The following is a 22,286-nucleotide window of genomic DNA, read 5'->3' on the forward strand; positions in this document are numbered from 1 at the left end:
CCAAAGGAACATTTGGGATTTCCAAAAGAACATTTGATGATGTCCAAAGGGACACCTGGAGATGCCCAAAGGGGCACTTGGAGATGCCCAAATGGACAATTGGAGACGTCCAAAGGGACAGTTGAAGATACTTAAATTGACACTTCGAGATGCCAAAGGTTACATTTGGGGCACTTGGAGATGCCCAAAAGGAAAATTGGGGGTCTCCAAATGCCACTTGGAGATGCCTAAAGGGACATTTAGAGATGCCCAAGTGGCTATTGAAGATGCCCAGAGTGACACATGGAGATGTTCAAAAGAACTCTTGGAGATGATGTGAAGGTTCACAATTAATTTCTGGTATCATTACGTGCATTAGGAGGACCACTACACTACACTACACTACACTACACTTATGTTTCAATATGTTCAGCTAAACAATCATATAAAAGCAGAAAAGGCTTAACATTTTTCACTTTTTTTAGTTTAATACAACAAAAAGTAGACTTGATATTTATAACACAATATATGTTCCTCTCATTGTTACATCACCTTTTTTTAGAATGAATAAAACATGAATAACATGATAAAAGTGATTAAATTATTCTTGTTCATAAAATACAGATTTATGTAACTGATATAAAAATATAATTGATTTAAAATAAAAATCACTTGATTTAAAATGCATACTAATCTTCAGAATGTGTAAGCCATTAAAGAAATAACAAAAACTAATGCCAACTAACATGACAGATTTTAAAGGTCCCCTGTATTTAACTTTTCTGAATGGTGTTTCTCTGGGATAGCAGCAACAGGCTGAAGACAGAAGCATTGACGGTAAACTGAATGTATCCAAACGATGCCACACCGTAACTCTCATACAGGAAACCTCCGATTGTTGGTCCAATTGTGCGCAGTAAAGACTGTACTGAAGCACACAAACCCAGCATGGTTCCTACAAAACACACACACAAAAATAGACACTGTTTTAGAAAGCCTTATTTACATGCAAAAGTAATGACAAATTTCTACAGGCTAAAAGTAGAGGTGTAAAAATACATAGAAACGTGAAGTTTTGGTACTACTTTAAAATTGAGTATAATTAAGGGTAATCAATTGGGATGCCCAATGCTTTTTAATTACAGATTAACAGATTAACACATTAACGAGATCAATAAGGTCTCAATCTACATCTATCTAACAGACACAAATCTCAGCACCCACAGTGAGAAACTCTTTAGGAGATACAAAAACAGTTCAGAGTCAGCATAGTGGAACTATGTATTTTACAGTTGAACAACTTAAAAGTCCCATTCCATCGTTTTTTCATTCATTTTAAAATGTCTACTTGTGGTCTCTAGTTTTTTGTCTTTTTCAGCCCTGCTTTAGATTAGTGAATTAGAGGTCTCTGAAGACAGGATTTTGAGTTTGCAACAACACAACAGTGGCATGGAAAATTTCCCTTAGACTGAGAGGAAGAATCCCATCCTCTTCTGTCAATTTAAATAAATAAAATAAGTAAATAAATAAATCAGTTTAGAATCTCTTGTTATGTAGACGTTCGAATTGGGGTCTTGTGTTCACGTCCCTATCTGGGCGAAGTTTCCATGTTCTCCACATGCAAAATGTGTAAAACCCCACTGTCACATTATTTTAAGAAGTAAAAAATGGCTAGCACTGTTATGATATACTTGCACTACCTGTGTCAGATGCTGGGACACTCTTTGTTAGCATGCTGTCTGTGATGACATTAAAGACACTCAGCGAGAACATCATTGGCACAGCAACAAAGCAGAACTGGAAAATGTTGGTGGTTAGGGCCTGAATAACAAATAAAAAATAAACACATAAATTAAAACGATAAAGAAATGCTAGCTGGAAACAATTGATGTTCAAATAGGCAGGTTCTTCAAAGTCTCCATAGCAGTGATTTCACATTTAAACAGTAAAATAAAATGTTAATTAACTGAATTATAAAGTAATATATAATTAATTCTTATTTTGTAAAAATTGAACAAACAATGCTCATACTCAGTTTACAGTTTTGTTATGTGCTCCTAACTAAATATGTTGTACTTTAGAAAAACATGTTTGCATGTTATTGTGGCATTTGCCAAAGAGATGCAGAGGATGGCAGCATTCTTTTTAGGAAGTTCTCTTTATTTTACTGGTTTACTGCTCGCTTACAGTACTTAAAAGTACTAGGAGAGTATAACCAACTATATCCAAACAGCCCACAAACCCAGCAAGGACAGATCTGCCATGAATAATATGTTTCATAAATCTCTAATACATGTGAACGCCCATTTACATATCAAAAATCATGAGACAGAAAATTCTGTTGTGTCCAACTTGTTTTGCCATGTCCCATAGATGCTAAAGAATGCTGCCTTGACAGTACACATCGCTAAAGCTTTTAAAATAAGTAACCAAAACCAGTAATATATTCCATTTCTTTTGTTATTCTCATTATTCAGATGGATAAAATTGTAAATAAGTAAAGTTGTTGGAAGAAGCAATTTTTTATCAAGCTAAATGTGATTCAAAAACATTTTTTGTGGAAAAAAATATAAAACTGAAAAGTATATTTAGCGTAAAAGTTTAACTACATTTCCAAAACTACAAATCACCTGATAGAAGAACTGCACTTCAGAAGTTACAATTTTAACAGGTTACTCATAATCTGCCAGTCAACTGCTCCAAAGGTGAAGAAAAGTATTGCAAAATCTTAATTGTAGCCTGGGTGTGATGTGTACCTGTCCAAGTCCCACCATGCTGCTCATGCCTACAGCAAGCAACAGTAAAAAGTTCTCTGAATATTTGGAAGTCAAACGCCCGATAACTGCACCTTGAATAACCTAAAACACACACAAAACAGACACCCATACACATAAATAAAAAACATACAGTGGGGAATAAAAAAGTGTTTAGTCAGTCACAAATTGTGCAAGTTCCCCACTTGAATTAGCAGTGGTCCACTTGAAAAAGCAAAGCACATGACATGAGTATACATGAGAATACAAACTTCTATATGTGTGTATGTATTTACCATTTGCACAACACCGAAGTAGGCCATTAAGTAACCATTTTGCTGTGGCTGGAGTTGGAAAAAGTTCATGGCAATAATGGAGAACATGACCTGAAACACACCTGCAAAACACAAGACCATTTAACATTTTAAGTGATGTTAAAATATATATGTGTTCATAACTAGGTATGCTACAATGAATAAGGGAAAAGGATGGAGCAAATTCGTTTGGATTCTCTAGTCATTTACTAGGGGCAATTAATCAAGGTTGAGGGCCTTCTGGTGTCCTTTGGGTGCCATTAACTGATATGATTCTTACCTTGGGTTAAATTTTGTGTTTTATCTATTCATAGTATTGTGCTTTTTATAAAGACTGTAAAAAAAAGTCCAGGAATTCTATAAAACTTTCCATTCCACCTTAAACATTGAGGCAGTGTACTTGTGTACATTTCAAAAGCAGAACATAACCGATGCATAATTTAATGTGCAAAGGAAAGCTTGAGTAGGAAAACAACAAGTATTAGGTAACAAGTATTTTAGACTTAATCGAGAGTTGACTAGTGCTGGATAACACTGTCATGCTGTATCATGCTAACATGAATGGCTATTAGTCAAAACAGAGAAGCAGACAGGCCACAGGTGATTACCACCTTGGCAGCAACCAGTGAGACAGAAATAACACAACAAACCTGAATATTTGGCTTCATATTCACTTAATGTGGCAACAAATATGACTATATGTTTTCAATGCAACATTTCAGACTATCCCAAACTCTCTTCAGTGTTTTAAAAATGGAGTCTGGTAATCGTTTAATGTGCTTACTATCCTTACTGTATATTGTTGTGTATATTTCTATGTAGGCGACTGTAGTGTTAATTCACCTGATGGCAGTCCTGAGATTATCTTCACAGTGAAAGTTTTTGCAACACCTGGAAACTTCATCAGTCTGATGATCTCCCCAAGGCTAAACACAGAGCCGGCTCCCTTTTCTGCACACAAACACAGTTTTGTTGTTAGACTTCACATAATGAGAAAAAAGAAAACACTGTAACACACCTACCAAACATCTACAAATGTATTAAATGATCTAAACAACCAATCATATGGCAGCATAGCAATGCTTAAAATCATGCTGATATGGGCCAGCTTTTGTTACTGTTTCACATCAACTAATTATTGCTTAAATGTCAAATCCAATTTGAGTATTGTTGCTGACCATGTATATCCCTTTATGTCCACAGTTTACCCATATTCTAAAGGCTACATCAAACATGACAATGCACCCCAAAGTTGCATGCAGGAATATTTTCAACAACAAGTAATAGAGTGAAGAACAGGTCACTCCATGGTAAAAAGACATTTCTACATATTTTTTTGGTAGTGAAACTATATAGAGGTACTGCTATACAGACAAAGACAAGATAACAAAACCACTTAAGTTGTCGTGTTGTAGTCGGCGCCATGTTGTTTTGCCCATATGCGTACTATTTAAGTAATAATACACGAGAGGTAGTGTATTATTGCGATTATACCACAGTTCCATTATCGCTGTTTATTGAAAGATTTTGAATTAAAGAGGACGAGAAAATATGATCTGTTTGGTTATAAAAACTCTGCAAGTTAAAATGTAGCTATTTGTATGTTTAAATTATTTCATGTTCTCATAATTCAGAGGGTCCAGTGATACAGAGAAGAAGATGTACATAACATGATGATTTTATTGCAAAACCACATTTATTTAGTTTAGCCCCCGAGTGCCAAATATGGGCATTGCAAGGAATACAGAATGACGCAATGACGTCAGTGGTCTGTTTCTATTGGGTATTTGAACATTACACTTTACCCCCACCAGTGAACACACACAGACTAGTAAGCATACAAAGACACACACAGGGAGATTGTAAGCAGGGCCTAGATCAAGTGCCCAAAATTGGCAATTCAATATGCTTAGCAAGTCAACAATAAGCTAGTGCTCTAACCACTGAGCCACCACTGCTCCCATATAGAAGGTAGTGTCCACATGTTCTTTCATCAGTGCTACAAAACTACTAAACTTCTATTGTTATTATAAAATGTATATATCATACTGTTGTCCTCCTTTGCGTTGTGTTTTTTGGTGTGTTTTGGTATGAAATTCAGCACCAACAGTACACTGATCAAACTCCCCCCAGCAGCCACATATGCCGTTAACTTCTCCCTGCAAAACACACAAACAAAAATACATCTGCCCAAATGTCATGATGGACTTTTTAAGGTCTTGCTTGATCCCAGTATAACCCAAATATCTGACTGCTGCTCATGGGCTCCGCCTATACAGTTGGAAAGTAGAATTTGTGTTTCATACAACACCTTCAAGAAGGACACGCTGTACACATGCATTTCAACAGTCACTGGAAGTGAAAGAATCATGTGGACTGAGGTAGTAGAGTAAGACTACAAGATTCTACATAAATATGAGCAGGATTATGTTGCATTACAGGATTACGCAGAACAGAGTTCTCACAAGTGTTGTCTTAACCTCCTCACCAGAGGTGCAAAGTACAATTAGAAGCATGCCAGGCTTTTAGTATCATCACAAAGGATTTGAAGCTGCTGTTATTTAAAGGTAAAAGCACAAGCGCAATGAACCACAGAGGTACACAAACAAAAGAAGTAACAAGAAACTTTTGCAAATTCAGAAATGCTGTAATCTAATCAATTTTGTAAATAAGTGGTAAATCTATGTATACTCTTATTATTTTAAGTTATTTTAGTTAAATAGCCCTACACTGTAATCACGCTAACAGAACAAGACTGCACACATTTATCCACAAAACTTTATCTCAACTTAAAACAACAAACTACACTAAAGTAAATAAAATCATCCTGAACCCTAGGCTTATTATTGAGTAACTATTCAGGACTAATCATATTTAGAATTGCTATTCAGTAACGACTATGTATTATTCTGTTATGTGCTCATTTATGATCATAATTTAAGATTTTTCCAAAGTATATTTTATTGTATACAAAAGACGACTACCAGTAGTAACAGATATATGGATATGTAGTCTTTTTTAAGAAACCTGCACACATTGAAAATGAAGAAGTATGTTTGGACATACCCATAACGTGTGCTGAGGGTGCCCCCTAGTGACGATCCTGCAATCATACCAATACCGAAACACAGACCAAGCTTCGCCAGGGCATCTGCTCGCTTTTCACTCGGAGACAGGTCTGCCACCACCATCTGTGCACCTGTGTGCATGAACACACACACAAACCATACATTTCATGATACTGTGTTTTTTTAAGGCAAGGGAAGTTGTGTATAATTAACTTTATAAGCATCAATTTTTGTGTTACCTGGCAAAGCATGCATGAATACTGCAGGTAGTTTGTGTAGAAAGAGCATGAAAGTGCTGTCTGCGGCCGCCAGCAGCAAAAAATAAACTACAGAGGCCAAAGAAGATACAGAGAGAGCAGCACGAGCACCGAACACATCTGCAAACCTGCAACACACACACACACACAAATACACACATCATGGCATTTTCAGTTAAATTATCACCAATTAAAGGCTGATCATTTATGCCTAGTTTACTAAACCACAAACATTAGGTTTCTCACCTGCCAAACACAGGGCCCCCCAGGAGCTGAATTACTCCTACTGTTGTCTGCAGGTATCCAAACCACAGTGTGTCAAATCCCAGCTTTTTTGCTAAATACTGACAACACAAAAAAATAGAAATGTTGCTTTGAAATCAAATATCAAACCTAAAAGGTTCCTCTTTCAGATTTTAGTTGGTCTTCAATGGTAAAGATGGTTGAAAAGCTGGTCATACAGGTAAAAACATACTCATACTAAATTGAAAAAAAGTGACAACCATGTCATTCATTTAAAGTGCATTTTTATGTTGGTCTAATAAAAAAGTATATCTGTTTCAAACTTGTTTTTCTAAGTTTGTCTGAAAGCAAATACAGTCCTTATTAAAACAACTTAAAATAAATAATTTAACTAAAATAATATTTGTACTACTTGTCAGAGGTTCACATCACATCAGATCACTCCTGGAATTTTTCTGTCAGTCAGTCTCGTCAGTTCACTGCAGAGCTGAACACGATCAGCCTCCGTAGTCTGGCTAAGTCAGTGCGTGATTACGTAGTCATACAGGCACGTAGGCAGCTAGGCTAGGCTAGGCCTGGGTTGGCTCCGCTCCGCATCGCATCTAAAATGTCCCGCAATGAAGCTCGGCCGCGCTCCGGTCCGCATCTAAAACCTCCCGCAATGAAGCGAAACCGACCCTAGCCGAGCGGGTCTCAGCCACGCTCCGGTCTGCACCTAGTATGCCCCGCGATGAAGCTCGGCTGCGCTCCGGTCCGCATCTAAAACCTCCCGCGATGAAGTGAAACTGACCCTAGCCGAGCGGATCTCGGCCGCGATCCAGTCTGCACCTATTATGTATTTATATCGATATTGAAATTATATCGTATCGACCGAAATTAAGGAATATATCATGATGTAAATTTTGGCCATATCGTCCAGCACTACCTTCGGGGTATCTTCTCTTAGATACTGAGGGAAGTTTATAAAGGCTGAATGCCTGTATGCAGTGTTGTAGGATGTACGAGCAAGTTACTGTGTTCACAGTTGTGTTACTGCACAGTTATACTGCTTTTCTTTGGTCAATTAAGGAATGAAAGTCTGATTAGAAACTTTGTCCAGCTTCAATTGATGCCCAGTATTAGAATATTACGTCATCTTAAGTTAAGTGAAGTGTGCCAGAGTTTAGTCATAACAATGGTTAACCTTTTTCCACTGGAATTTGTAAAGTGGGACAAACTAAATTTGAACACTGATAAAATGGGCCTGAATTAGGGCTGCAGGAATATTCCCAGCTTTTTACGATTTTATGGCTGTAAAGCGCAGAATGTTTTAATCAGTAACTTTTCTGTTAAAGCCATAATTACAGAGATGCAGCCATGGGAATAGATCTTATAGACAAAAGTATTGGGACACATGCTTATTACATGTTTCTTCTGAAATCAAGAGTATTTAAAAAAATGTTCGTGTTTTTTTGTGTAACTGTCTGTATGGTCTAGGGAAGGCTTTTCTCTTCTTCTTTTTTAAACACAGCTGTAATATTGCATTGCATTCATAGAAAAGACTGTTAGTGACGTCACAGTGTCAGGGTGAAAAGCACAGTTTTAATCAGTAACATTTTTGCTCAGTCATAATGACAGCAACGCAAACTAGGGCATAGGGGTTAAGCTGTATGGACAAACGTATTAGGGCACCTGCCCATTCATTGTTTTTATTCCTTAAACCTTCCTACTAGATTTAAAAGCATTGTTGGAAGGATTTGGTTGTATTCATTGACAAAAGTGTTACTAAGGTCAGGATGTCAGATGTGTCCACTATAACCTGACTTGCAACTCCACAACTCTTTCTTAAATTCCTAAAGTACTGAATAAAGCACCATCATTCCAAAGAACACAGTTCCACTGCTCCACAGCTTAGTGCTAAAGGCCTTTCAATCCATTGCATTTTCCAGCAGGTTAAAATAATGTAAAATAGTTAGAAGCTTGGGTGCTTCCTACTCTGTGGACTTAGGATAAGGATTTTTTACTTTCACCAACAGCTCAACTGATATATTTAACAAATAAGGAATTGATTAAATAAAATAAACTTTGGATTAGAGCTATTATTGCAAAGAAAAAAAAATATATATCTTATAAACTTTTTGATTCTCAATTGTGATATAGATTTTTAGTTCTTACATAACAAATTCTATATAATATGACAACAGTTTTTTATTTGTAAACAGACAGCACAATTTTAAGTGATGCGCAAGTGTTTCTTATTAGGGGTTAGTAAAATTAGTAAAATTAAATTTCTATTTTATTTGACACATATTCGATTAGCCCACTTAGACCTTACAGCAGCTTTTTTTATTAAACACGGTGCAAACAGAGTTAACCTCCTTGAATTTCAGTTGAGGAAAAGCATAAAATATGAAAATCACTGCCACATAAAAAAGCTCCTTACAGCTTTCTGTCTATATACTGAGATTCCCTCTGGCAGCTTCTATATTTCAGATGTACAATCTGCATTATATAATTTTGAAAATTAAATTGCATTAAAACAGTAATAATAATTTGATTTATCAAATTCATTCGATTAAACTCCCAGCCCTACACTGGATAATGTCTGTACACAGTAAAATCCAGTGTTAAAATCACAGAGTAAATATATTTTAATTCTCTGGGAGTTTATTTATTTTTAGCACTTTAAAAATATTTTTATTGTTCCAAGAGGATGACTACAGTTGACAACAGAATTAGAGAGATATACAATCTATTTTATTATTATTAATTATTAAAGACTTCATTGTAGAATCAAAATTTAAGTTGAATGCATCAACTTAAATTCAGGGGGTGAAAACTGTCAATGATGTAAGGGGGTGAAAGTTAGCTAGTTATTATTAGTATTAATTAACTAGTATTATTAAATATTATTAAAATATTATTATTCAGAACTGATTTAAATGAAACTTTTCTTTCGGGGGGGGGGGGGGGGGGGATAAAATATATACATTTTTATTGTTTTTACATATAAATTATTTGATTTATTATTTAAAATACACAAATGAACAGAAAATAGAAAATACTGGCACCTACCGGGGTTACTGAAAACTGCACGAACAGCAGTGTGATGTCCAAAGCAGCGATTAAATATGTAGCATAAATAATTCTCTGTATTTTTGATGGTGTTGACGACTCCATGGTAGTTAGCTGAGCTAACAGGTAACTAGTAAAGCACAGTTACTGTTGTGTAATCCGTTTTGTTGTGAACTTTCCTCTTCTTACGGTCTACCCATAAAGTATAGGTTATAAACACTAGCGGTGTATTAGCCAGTTTTTAAAGCTTATTGTAGGCTATTCTTCTTCTTAACCGAACTATATTAAGAAGCACGACATAGTTGGCTAACCTAGGTTAGATTATGGTCCTGGAGCGACTCTGTCACTGAGCCTGAACCCCAGCACCTCGACCCTTCACACTACAAAACTACTGGACTTTGGACTCAGGCTTAAATCTGAACACACAGTACACTCCCAGGCAATGTAACGTAAAGTAATCCTAGCACGGAGTAGCTAACCTAGCACACACGGATGCTCTGAGACATGCAGGTTAAGCTAGACCAGGCTAGCTAACCTAGGTCAGTTTTTCTGTAGTATTAGACTCTGTATCTGCAGCAGCTCTCCGAGGTAAAAGCTCCGTATCTCTCTGGTAACGGCTGTTCTGAGACGAAAAAAGGAAAAATATGTCCGTATCCCTCAGGTTCAGCAGGGTCCTGTATCTCACAGCAGGAGGAATATTAGTAGGTCAATATAACTCAGCTCCGAAGGGAATCTGTGTTTTTAGCTCTTGCGTTTTCAGAAACCGAAAGCTCCGAATCTCCCTACAGCTGTTCGCGGCGACCAAACTCTGAACTTCCTCGTCGGGAGAAGCCGCGGGTTCGCCGGTCTCTGGTGAACCGAGCTGTTCATTTGATTGTATCGACACAATGATTCAGTGATTCGATTCCAGAAGTCACGTGGCTAGAGCCAACCAAGCGATTTTATGAGAATATTAAAAAAGGATTTATGATTTATTTTAATTTATTTATGGTCGGTGTGACGTTTATTAATTAATTTTCCGACCGTTTGAGGCTAAATGCAAAGATATTTAAAAAAAACATTTTTTAATGTAGTGCAGTGTCCAAGAAATAAGTTTTCATCCATTTTTCCAGTTTTTTCTTTTATCTATGCCCCTCACAATCCTAATTTCAGGAAAAATGACAAAATAAATATTTTCTTTATTTTCTGATTTTTAAAAAAGATACAAAAATGGACAAATCTAAAAATCGAAAGATTCAAATTTTAATTTTCCTTTAAATTCTGTTTGCGAAAGGCTGAGATGAAAAGCTTAATAATTGAAAAATTGAATTGAAAAATGAAAACCAATGTTTTCTTCACCTCAAATTTAGCCAGATATAGTTAGAAAATTTAACTGCTAAACGTTACACTGACCATTTATCCCCCCTATGTTCTATTTTGTTTAGTTTTTTATTTTACATGATTAGATAAATTAGTTATAGATTTTTCAATTAAAATGTAAACAAATAGGTAGGAAAATATTACAAATTATTTTATATAAAAAATAAATGAAGAAAACAATAATAATAATAATAAGGTTTGCACTATCCAAACTTGACATAAAATTGTAAGAGAGTTTGAAGTTTGTGACTTGTGTGCTAAATTCATTAAAGTATTAATTTAATCAAAAATGGTTCTATATTTAATCTTCTTTTGTCAATAACTGACAGAAAATAAGTCTACTATGAGATTCGTTTAAAGATTTTGATCATTACAATGTATTATAATTAAAAATAAAACAAACATGAAGACAACATTTTTTATATTATGTTTTGTATAACACTTTTTATATACTTGATAATGCTGCCTGTGTTCATGTAAAGCTAGGAAAAATGTTATTGAGAGAACAGTACAGCTTACACCATAAAGACCAAAAAGTTAATCACAATACATAAGCTTTAAGTTTGCCTAAGGTAGCTCAGGGGGAATCACTACACACTGATGGTGAGTGTCAGAAACTGGGGGACACACCCAGTATGCAAAGAGACTGTGCCAGAAGCCAATGGAAAAGAAGCTGCTCAGTTATTTTGTGTATTCAATTCATAAATCTCCGTTTGAATGTATATTGGCCCACAAAGATTCTTTTAAATATTCTGATCTTTACAAGGTATTTACTTTTTATTTATTTGGTTATATTTATTTATTTATTTTGTACTATTTTATAACTTGAAATTGTTAGGGTCTAGTCTGATTTTTATTTATTTTTGTTATTATTAATATTGTTTTTGAGTATGTAACATCAGTAGTATTCTGTGGTAAATAAAAATAAAATTAAATAAATAAAAAAGTCTCCACTAAGATAAAGAGTGAAGATAAAGAAAATATCTGTTACTTTACACTGCCATTACATTCCCTCTGGCTATATACTTATTATTTATTATATATATTTTTCTTATTTTGGTTTGTTTTGCACATTTTGTTTACTAAATAACTGCATGTGTTTCTGTATAGCTTTAATGTCTCTAATATTAAATTTACAATGTAAAAAATCATAAAATCGAAGAAAACACGTTGAATGAAAAAAGGTATCTTAACTTCTGACTGACACTGTGCACATGCCAAAAGTTATTGGACAACAGTAATTAAACAGATCTTTAAATAAATGGATGAAACTAAAGTATTCAGTAACTCAACTCTCAGTGTGAAAGAAGATTTATTTAACTCAAAGCAAATATAAAAGTTCAGAAAGATTACCACTTTTAACTCAAAAGTGGTTAACAGTTAACAGTGTTAAGATGTATACACTTTTGTAAACCCAAAATAGAAAAATAGTGTTTTCTTAACACAAATTAGCATACAATATGCAACAATCTGGTAATAGAATACAGACTATTTAATTATGTTATACTTTATAAGGTATAAACCTTTAAAACACTTGTTCTCTATATTCTGTTTTATTGTGGTGATGATTGGACCAACAGAAACGGTCCATAATGGCTTGGAATAAATTGTTTTTAGGAGCTATTAACAATTGTGTACTACTTAAATTGTCATGCTGAATACATTTAAATAAATAAATATATATCATCTATTAAATAACATTTTACACTGTGTTGACATGGAAACATAAGGATACTTCCAGCCGTGCCCTGAGAGAAAACTATGCTTTGTGATATCCATTTTTGGGTTTCTTCATGGGTTCGAAGTTCTCGTAAACAGAGAGAGCTGCCGTGTTCTGGTAGATTAAGTCCACGTTTGTGCCAGTCCGGGATCGAATGATGTCCACAGCACATTGGTTAAGGAACACATATTGATCCTTAAAATAAAAAAAGAGTAATTACATACCTGAATATTATTTTTGTTTTACACATGTTTAAAAAAACTAAAAAAATTAGATTAGAAAAGGAAATGCTAGAGAGTGAGCATTATAACACACAGCCAACACAAAGTTAGCAGCTTCAAAACTATTGCTTGCTCTTATAGCCTAAAAGCTAAGCAGGCAACAGTTTACTTAAGGTAGCCCAGGGAGAATCACTACACACTAATGGTGAGTGTCAGAATCTGGGGGACACACCCAGTATGCAAATAGATTGTGCCTGAAGCCACACCCTTCTACAAGCAATCAATGTAAAATATAAGGTAACCCATATGATATAGGTGACAATAAATCTATATCAGAATATATCAATACTTATATCAGAACCACTGATTTTCTATGCAACATAACAGGAATCAAAATTACTGTGCAAAAATATTGGACCAAGAGGACTAATAAAAATACAGTTTTTCTTGCCACTGTACCTCTGTCTGCACCATTAGTGGTCTGTGCATGCGCAGATCATGGATGATCCCATATACGTCTACTACTCCCTCTCGTTCAATCTGGAATATCAAACGATCAATGGCGATGAAGGTTCCTGTGCGACCCACGCCTGCACTGCAATACAGATTAGATATAGCGTATGAATAATATATGAATTACTTAAATATTAAGCATAGCCCTTCTTTTTTATAGAGACTGTAAATAAAAGCTTGTATTCTTTCTCATGACTGGTGCCATTCCGCTCGAGTTCAGTAGTGAGGTACCTGCAGTGCACGAGCGTAGGTGAATGGCGTGAATACTGGTCCATGTGCTCGCGGACGAGGTGCCTGAAGTTGATGAGAAGCTCTGTGGTTTCAGGAACACCATGATCAGGCCAGGCTGTAAAATGGAACTGTCGAATTGACCGGGTCTCTGCTGTTTTCACCTATAGAAATCATAACACACCAATAAAATATAAAATATAATTAAAAAATACAAAAAAGAACCAATGCATCAAGATTTAAGGCTGTTTCACACGGGATGTTTCTCACATTTTTCACGTGAATGTCTCGAATGGTCCAGTCCTCCAGGATGATCTCTGAAGTGACAGTCACTGTCAGACTGTTGAAGTGCTTTGTCTCTGAAGGCCAGTATTTTTCACATTTCACCTGTAAAAAAGAGGAATAAATAAATTAAAATTAAAATTAAAAATAAATTCTGATAACACTGGCATATGTTTTGAGGCAGGACGTTTTCACAGAAGAAAAAAGAAAAATACATTTTTTAATACAAAGAATACAAAGGACCCTATTTTAGCAATATTTATGGTAGCTGTCAGCCGTACACCCTACATCTTGACTTAGGGCGTGTCAGTTTGTCTTTGCTATCATAACAACAGGAAAAGTAATAAACCATTTCCCATCCCTTTAAGAGCCTAGTGTGCTCTGATTTTGGTTGATTGCTATTTCAGGGCTGCAGCTACCTGGATGTGTCCAATGCTTTTTTAAAAGGCAACTGACCTGCATGTTTAAATTTGTTCATTCTGCTTATTGTTGATGTTAAAGTTTGTATAGCTGCCAACAGACACATGCTAAGGGTTTGTGCACAGCTGCATGTTCATGTGTCTGTAACAAACAGAGGTGTATGGGCATTGGGGATACCCCTGTGTTGACAGTTCACTGCCAAGTTAGCAATAAACATCTGATTGTTACTGTCTGTCTAGGTTGTAGTAAGCCAGCGGCGCACCTGTGTTTTACCTGAACACACCTAATTTTTAGATCACCATGCATCTTGGCATAGATATATTCATAAGCACTGTTGCTATTTAAACGACACAGGCGCAAGACAAGAATATAGACTGTTAGTAGGGTGCATGATAGCAATTAGCTTTACGACATGCCTTCCAGAAGGTGTAAGATAGGGTCCAAAGTGTTTCTTACCCTTCCTTGCTCATTGCATCTGGTCAGCATGACGACAGTGTGGATGTTCTTCTCCCATGTCATCCTCCAGAAGTCATTGACTGTACAGGGTAAAGGGCCCTGTGCTGCAATAAACTCTTTTCTGGATGTGTGACCCTGCAAACATCACACACAGATACAAGACAGACACAGTCATAAAGACATCCACAGCTTTAGAAGTTCTATATAGAGTTTTTATCCTATACATACTGGCATGTAGCTGGCGTTGATGTAATCATCAAAAGAACTGCCCAATACAGAAAGCTTTACTCGTGAGTTATCATCTGCAGTAAGAATAAAGAAATGAAGAAGATACTCAGATTAGATTATATAATAGCTTCTCATTAACAGTACATTGCACTGGGAAAAAAAACTAAGCTGTGTTCACACAACAATAGTTCAATAAACTCAAGTGTTACAAATACATTACATTTCTAGGATAAGGTAGCTTCAGGCAACAGACAACACAAAGATGGTAAGTAAGGGAGAGGCCACACCCATTATGCAAATATATGGTGCCAGGAGCCTATGGGAAAACTGAATGGACCAACACTTTAGAAAGAGCCTTGGCACATGTGTTACACTTTTATTTAGGTAAAAATCAAAGTTTTTCATTGGCTCATGAATTTTAAGTTCTGCTGACTAAAACACAAAATCACATTTTTTAAAGTGTATTTATTGCCCACATAAGAACAGACAGTTATTCAGAATTGAAAGTAACCAGTTTACAGTGTTTCAATACATCAGCTCACAGACACCTTGTGCTGCGGACATCACCCTTCGAAGTGATGTGGGGAGAGAGAGCAAGGTCAATTGTGCTCTCTCTCAGGGCTCTGGTAGCTGTTGGCAAGCTACATAAACAGGATTTGATCCGGCAATCTCCTGATCATAGTGGCAGCGCTTAGCCCGCTGGACCACTCAGAGCCCCCCTAGTTTTGGGGTTTTATTGTTTTTTATCACACTGACAGAATTAACAAAACATACAATTATAGTTCATACATTATATATCAGTACATGCATGTTTCTGCTGGTGACTTACATGGTAGAACATTGTTATAGCGATTCTTGGTTCTATTTTCAGGGGCCAAAGCAACATTCTTCATCTGATTAACTCCAACAGGTTTCAAATCCTAAATACACACATACACACATGCAAACACACAATTATTCTATGCAAACTGCCATATACTCATATACATTTGGCTAACAGGCTAGATTAGCTCTTGTTATTCTTAACAAATTTCATATGGTTATGTTTAGCATGTAACAAATACAATCAATGAAATGAAAAAGCACCAATCAGTTTTAAAAGCTACAATGCACCATTCACTTCTAAAAGGATAAAAAAAGAGATGAACACTTCTGCACAATAATTAAGACAACATACACCGAACCTAATTAGAAGTCAGGAACAAAAATGACTTGATCTTTGAACTTGAACTAAAATCTTACCTAAAATAACAGTGTTTTTGCAACAATTTTGACCTTATCATAGAATGTGTTTATTTTCCCTGATACTGATCCTCCTATATATACCAAAAAACAACAAAAATATAATATCTGAACAAAAGGTGACACTTTATTTTATATTCTCACATTTTTATTGAATCGTAACTCTGTTTTTGTTCACTGTTTTTGTTCATGTCTTGTCCCTGCCTTAGCCCCACCTATTCATAAGTGTTCCCACCTGTGTTTCATTTGTTACCCAGCCTTCTTGTTATCTTTCCATGTGTTCCTTGTCTGTCCCTGTGTTTATATAGCCCTTTGTTTTTTTGCAGTCTTTTGCGTGGAGTAAGTTAATAAGTGAGTGTGAGTAAGTGAGAGAGAGAGAGAGAGAGAGAGAGAGAGAAAGTCTTGCTTTTAAGTTTTTTCTTTAATCTCCGCAGATAATACTTTGTATTTAAAGTCTTAGGTTTGTTTGTTAGTTTTGAGCTATTATAAATAAAAAGCTTGCATTTATGTCCAGTCTCCTTGCTATATGTGCCATTAATGTCTTGTTCTAAGCCTTTTTTTCAAACATTTTAAGCTTTATTCTATGTCATCTTTTACCTCAAACTCTGCAGCAAAACCACAGAATGAATCTGCTCTCTGTCTTCGGTAGTGGGCCTCGTAGTCTTCTACTCGGATTGGTTGGCTGCTGCAATACACAAAGCAAACAGAATAAATCACTGACTTTACACAATGTACCATATGTTTTGCACTTTAAGGCACACTTATCCTTTAATTTTCCCAAAAATCAACAGTGCGCCTTATAATCCGGTGCACCTTATGTATAAATTCTAGCATTCAGTTATAAAGGTTTAGTAAAGCCACAGTGTATTGCTGTCGGGCACCATTTACTAGTGTTATGTGCTGCTCGCCATGGCTAGCGCTGCTGCTAACCATGCTGTTAAAAGTAGTGGAAATTTAAGCTTACTGTATATTAATGGAAGCCCTTTACTTGCCCAAATAATCAGTTATCAGGAGAGATTAACATAGTTTGACTATTTTTAAGAATTTTTAAGAATTACAGTTTTGTTTACTTAGGTTCCCCCAGCAGTGAGACCTACAGATTTAGAAATTAAACATGGCAACACCCCTGTTCCTTATATTGTCGCTTAAAATGTGCCTTATAATCCGGTGTGCTTTATGTATGAAAATAGACCAGAAAATAGACGTATATTGATAGTGCGCCCTATAATCTGGTGTGTCCATAAATTTGGTAGTTTAAAGACACTATGATTTTGTAATTACGTATATAACATTGTACATGCAAAATAAAAGTAAATGTAAATCAGGAATCATGTCATTAGTGCTATATGAATAATTTAATACTTACACTTTGGTTCTGTTAGGAAAGAAAAACAGAAATATCTTTATTAGAAACAATTATTTTAGTGCACTAATAAAATATATATTGTTTGCCACATATTGTTGATGTGTTGTTGAGAGCAGTAGTTCTATGCTTACCGTACAGAGTGGATTGGAACACCTGGAGAATCCTCCTTGCTTTGCTTTCTGTTAAAGAAAATGCATTTACACAGATTAGGAATAATCTAGTGTCACATGAATTTTGACGCTACTATACAGTATTAAACTCACTCACCGCCTTAAAAGAACAGCAATCAAGATTACAATCAGCAGAACTACAGCGCATGCAGCTCCACCAGCAGCTCCTGAAATCAACACTTTTAGAGACAGAGAGACTATTAATTAAATAAACCTTTCTATAATATTATATCAATAAAATTACACTTACTTAGTACTTAGTTAAAACTGAAAAAAGTAATTTAAATATTTTTTATTAGGGCTTTAATTGCTGTTTTTATAAAAGCATGTCTAGTGCCTGTAATGGTTAACCAGCAGACATTTTCTATATATATTTATAAAACCTTAGGTACAACTGCCCCTGTATACATCATACTTTGTTTGCTCTCTAATACAGCTCAGGAAACATTAAGAGACCACTTTAGTTTCTGAATCTGTTTCTCTGATTACGTTATTTATAGGTTTATGTTTGAGTAAAATGAACATTGTTGTTTTATTCTATAAACTACGGATCTTGGTTTGATAGCTTGTGATAATCCCATCCTCTTGATAATATTCCAGAGGTTTTCAATCTGGTAAAATATTTACCTGAACAGCTGTCCAAAATTAGGAATAGTTCTTTCTTTACCTGGGTTTTCTGGCAGGATGATGAAGTTCTGTTGAAAGCTGGATACAGAGTAGTAGGACTGAGAACCCACCACCAATCCATGTTGTACTTCCAGACGAGTAAATAACACAACTGCAAAACTGTATAGAAAAAAAACAAATATGATTTAAACTGCGTAATAAAAAAATGCATCACAAGTGTGATTTATATTTATACACTTATTTACTAAATTAATGACACACCTCAGTTTGCTGTAAAAGTCATGCACACATATAACCTTTCCTTTGATTCCAATAACTCCTTTGTGGTGTGTTATTTTTTGCCAATAGGTGTAATTTGTAAAAGAAATATGCAATATGTGTTCTGATATTATAAGTAGCACAGTGCTAAAATTGTTTAGCCTAGAAATAGACTAGAACTAATACTTTTTCTGAGATACTGACTTTCTCTGTTTTTTATTGGCTGTAAGCCAAAATCATCAACAATAAAAGAAATCTAAATGCTTAAAATAAATCACTCTGTGTGTACCTATATACCTATAGAAAACAATGCAAACTGCAGTTAGTGTTAAGATGTGTAAGTGAGTTGGTATATGGTTCACCTGTAGCTGCTCTTAGCACTAAGTGCTCCATTCTGGTACCCATGCCACTGAGTGCCTTCACCAATGACCACCGTAAGTTGCCCTTGAGCGCTCCTGGCCATGTTCTCACAAACCAGAGCGAGATAAACCGTCACTTGTCCTGCTTGCCAGTCCTTGTATGTCTGTGTCAGGTACTGGTCAGACACAGATCTGTTGTCTACTGACGCTGCAAGTGGAGGATCACATTTAGGTGTTTAATTGCACGGGTCAATATTAATTTACAGTTAGATCCAAAGGTTTTTGTTCAGTGACACAATTTTAATGATTTGAGCTCTGCATTAAATTAAAATTCATCAAATTAAACAAATGAGATTCTACTAAAGTGTAGATTTTCAGGTTTAATTCAGGTGCTCAAACAAAAATAGCATATGAAGTGTTTAGTAATTACAACTATTTTTCTACACAGCCTCCCTATTTTAGGGGCAATTCAAAAGTAACTGGACAAATGAACTTTATTCATCTTATTTGCCTAAAAAAACTCCCTTTTACTTTTGCAGTATGTTTTATCTTATTTTTTTATCATTCTGGTACAGGATGACCTTAGTTGCATATGTCCTAAGTATGCTGTTCCAGAACTGAGCTGGATTCACAGGTTCTCCTTGTGGGTTCACAGCAACAGCTTCCAAATGCACATGATACACCTGGAATCACCAGACCAAAAGTAAAATAGCTTTAAAAATAATTTGTCCAATTACTTTTGAGCCCATGAAATGAGAGAAAAATAGTTGTAATTCCTAAATGTTTTATAAGATATTCTCTTAATTACATCCCATTTGTTTATTTTTAAATCCAGTGTGGCGGCATGCAGAGCCCAAATTATGAACATTGTGTCCCTGTCCAAATATTTTTGGGACTAGCTCTATCATGGCTTTTATGTTCACAGCAGACACTGTGTAACAAGAACATACACTGTGTAACAATACTTTTTTTAAGATTTACTCTAAATGAACACATTATTACATATATAGAAGAATGTTAACCTTCACTTAACTACTTTTTTTTACATGTGGGGTTAGCTGGGGTTATCAGCAAGCTACAGGCTGATCATAGTCACCTCTGAATGGCAAAAGAGCTAACGTGGTTAGCAGCTAATGCTAATACTGCTCCAGTATAACTCCTGTATAACTCTGTACTTCAGTGGAGTGGCTTTACTGCTCCTTACAACCTGACTGGTATAATTCATACATAAGATGCACCGGATTATAAAGTGAACTGACGATTTTTGTGAAAATTAAAGGAATTTCAGTGTGAATCATAGTGAGTTAACATTTTTTTTAAAGTTTCCTTTGATCTGTGGAAGGGTTTTTTACATTTACATTACTCTTAGCTGAAGTAAAGCTTAAGCGTTTTTCCATGTTGTGGTAAAATATCACAGTGATTAAAATGATAATAAAGTCATACCACTGGCGTCAGAAGTGATGAGAAAGCCGTAGTAAAGCACAGGGCCATTCACGCTGTTCAGCAGCTCACTCTGCACCGTCAGACTGAATTTGTTATATTCCTTTGCAGCCACTGTAACATCTTTATCAGCAGTGGGCACAGGAGGATCTGAACACAAACACCAAAAATGAATTATAATGAGTCAACAGCACAGAAAATTCTATTATATGTTTTTCATCCATTTTATACAGACAATATTTCAGACAAATACAGCTCTGGAAAAAAAATAATAGACCATTTAAAAATTATGAGTTTCTTTGATTTTACTAAGTTAAAAACATCTGGAATATTTAAAAGCAGTGTGTAAGACTGGAGGAGGAGAACAAGGCAAGATGCCTAAAAACTGTGATAACAAAGCAGGGTTATTCCACCAAATACTGATTTCTGAACTCTTAAAACTTTATGGATATGAACTTGTTTTCTTTGCATTATTTGAGGACTGAAAGCTCTGCATCTTTTTGCAGTTTATTGAATAAAAAAACAAATTTTACTCATTTTCTTTTCCAGAGCTGTATATTATACATGATTATTATGTTCAACTATTAATCTATAATAAATACAGCTGAATAAGAGGACCTTGCAAAAGTATTCAATAGGAATATAATGATACAAACACTGATCCAATCAGTATTTAATCAAAGTACATTTTTTGTCAGTATAGGACCAAATTCACTTTAAATGTAGTAAATAAATAGGTCAGTCATTTGTAATAAAATGAATTGTATAAATTACAGCACAAATGCAATGTAAATGAGTGTTTTAGGTGACTTTTAAGGGGTCAAAAAACCTTTTCAAGGCACTGTAAATAAACAACTTAAAGAATACAAATAAATGCTTGCAAGATTGTACATACTTGTAATGCCTGTCCTGCAGCTTATCTGCGTGGCTAAGCTGTTTTTCCCACAGCTCTGTGCCGAGAGTGTTACAGTGTAGTTAGTGTTGTACTGCAGTGCAGTAAAACTGTAATACAGGCCAGTGGTGTTCACGGTCGTAAGGGTGTTGGTGGTGGTAGAAAGCTGGATCTGAAAGGTCTTGTAGGATGAGCCAGACGGATAACTCCATGTGAGGTTCAGCATGGCTGAGGTCAAATTAGGGCCCCAGCAACTTATACTGTCAACTGCAGCTACATCTGCACACATTATCATATCAACTGTTTTTAATTTGTAAATTAAATTGTAACTTTCACATTAAAATTAAAAGTTGTAAGTATTTGTAAGTAAAAACATATTATGGTTTTACTGCATTAACATTAACAAGTGATATCTTAACACAATTCTCCAAAATTTAACACTGGCAGATTATTCAGAATATTTTTTCCTACATTGGAATGGATTACTGAAGTTATTCAGACTATAACGGAACACATAAGGAATCATGTAGTAAATTTAAAAGTGGTAAACAAACCAAAATACTCTGTGAAGCATTCAGGTGTTCTTGTAACAGAGGTAACTATTGGTCCTCCATTCCTGAGGCAGTCCTGATGAGAGCCAGTTACATCATATTTTATAAAACTTTTGATAGTCTTGGCGACTACATTGAGGATTCTTTGAGATTCTTGAGATTTTTTTGGATTTCCTTCATTTCTTAAAATACTTTTTCTGTACATACTTGAGTGGTTCTTGCCATAATTTGAATCAGAACATTACTCAAACAGGGTTCATCACTGTATACCAACTCTACCTCTTCA

General features: G+C 35.3%; 2 protein-coding genes across 2 annotated transcripts in view; both read right to left on the minus strand.

Moving 5' to 3' along the window:
• Window positions 1-446: 446 nt before the first annotated feature.
• Window positions 447-10,527, minus strand: slc22a18 (solute carrier family 22 member 18). Its single transcript, XM_007244947.4, has 10 exons — window positions 9,669-10,527; window positions 6,618-6,715; window positions 6,354-6,499; window positions 6,113-6,245; window positions 5,096-5,205; window positions 3,890-3,997; window positions 3,029-3,129; window positions 2,736-2,837; window positions 1,680-1,800; window positions 447-934 (listed from the first exon to the last, which is right to left on the minus strand). The coding sequence occupies exons 1-10, from the start codon at window positions 9,771-9,773 to the stop codon at window positions 753-755; spliced, it is 1,206 nt and encodes a 401-aa protein (XP_007245009.2). The 5' UTR covers window positions 9,774-10,527; the 3' UTR covers window positions 447-752.
• Window positions 10,528-12,322: 1,795 nt separating this feature from the next.
• Window positions 12,323-22,286, minus strand: part of ptprja (protein tyrosine phosphatase receptor type Ja) — a 34,602-nt gene continuing 24,638 nt past the window's right edge. Inside the window, exons 15-29 of the mRNA XM_049470877.1 lie at window positions 21,453-21,728; window positions 20,561-20,707; window positions 19,121-19,325; window positions 18,541-18,659; window positions 17,971-18,052; window positions 17,835-17,882; window positions 17,704-17,712; window positions 16,935-17,022; window positions 15,925-16,015; window positions 15,096-15,169; window positions 14,868-15,002; window positions 13,980-14,096; window positions 13,713-13,873; window positions 13,428-13,563; window positions 12,323-12,942 (exon numbers count right to left, since the gene is read on the minus strand). Of these exons, the coding sequence (XP_049326834.1) occupies window positions 12,787-12,942; window positions 13,428-13,563; window positions 13,713-13,873; window positions 13,980-14,096; window positions 14,868-15,002; window positions 15,096-15,169; window positions 15,925-16,015; window positions 16,935-17,022; window positions 17,704-17,712; window positions 17,835-17,882; window positions 17,971-18,052; window positions 18,541-18,659; window positions 19,121-19,325; window positions 20,561-20,707; window positions 21,453-21,728 (1,844 nt within the window). The 3' untranslated portion in view covers window positions 12,323-12,786. The remainder of the gene's footprint in view (window positions 12,943-13,427; window positions 13,564-13,712; window positions 13,874-13,979; window positions 14,097-14,867; window positions 15,003-15,095; window positions 15,170-15,924; window positions 16,016-16,934; window positions 17,023-17,703; window positions 17,713-17,834; window positions 17,883-17,970; window positions 18,053-18,540; window positions 18,660-19,120; window positions 19,326-20,560; window positions 20,708-21,452; window positions 21,729-22,286) is intronic.

This window comes from Astyanax mexicanus, chromosome 23 (assembly GCF_023375975.1).
Source record: "Astyanax mexicanus isolate ESR-SI-001 chromosome 23, AstMex3_surface, whole genome shotgun sequence".
In the NCBI taxonomy this organism is placed as follows: Eukaryota; Metazoa; Chordata; class Actinopteri; order Characiformes; family Acestrorhamphidae; genus Astyanax; species Astyanax mexicanus.

Bases quoted from the DNA above. Each gene is read 5' to 3' on its own strand.
- slc22a18 (XM_007244947.4), bottom strand. From the start codon at position 9,773: ATGGAGTCGTCAACACCATCAAAAATACAGAGAATTATTTATGCTACA. The intron at 3,998-5,095 runs GTATGATATATA...GTTTGTGTGCAG, and splicing joins CAACGCAAAGGAGGACAACA to AAAAGGGAGCCGGCTCTGTG. The intron at 2,838-3,028 runs GTAAATACATAC...TGTGTGTTTTAG, and splicing joins ACTTCGGTGTTGTGCAAATG to GTTATTCAAGGTGCAGTTAT.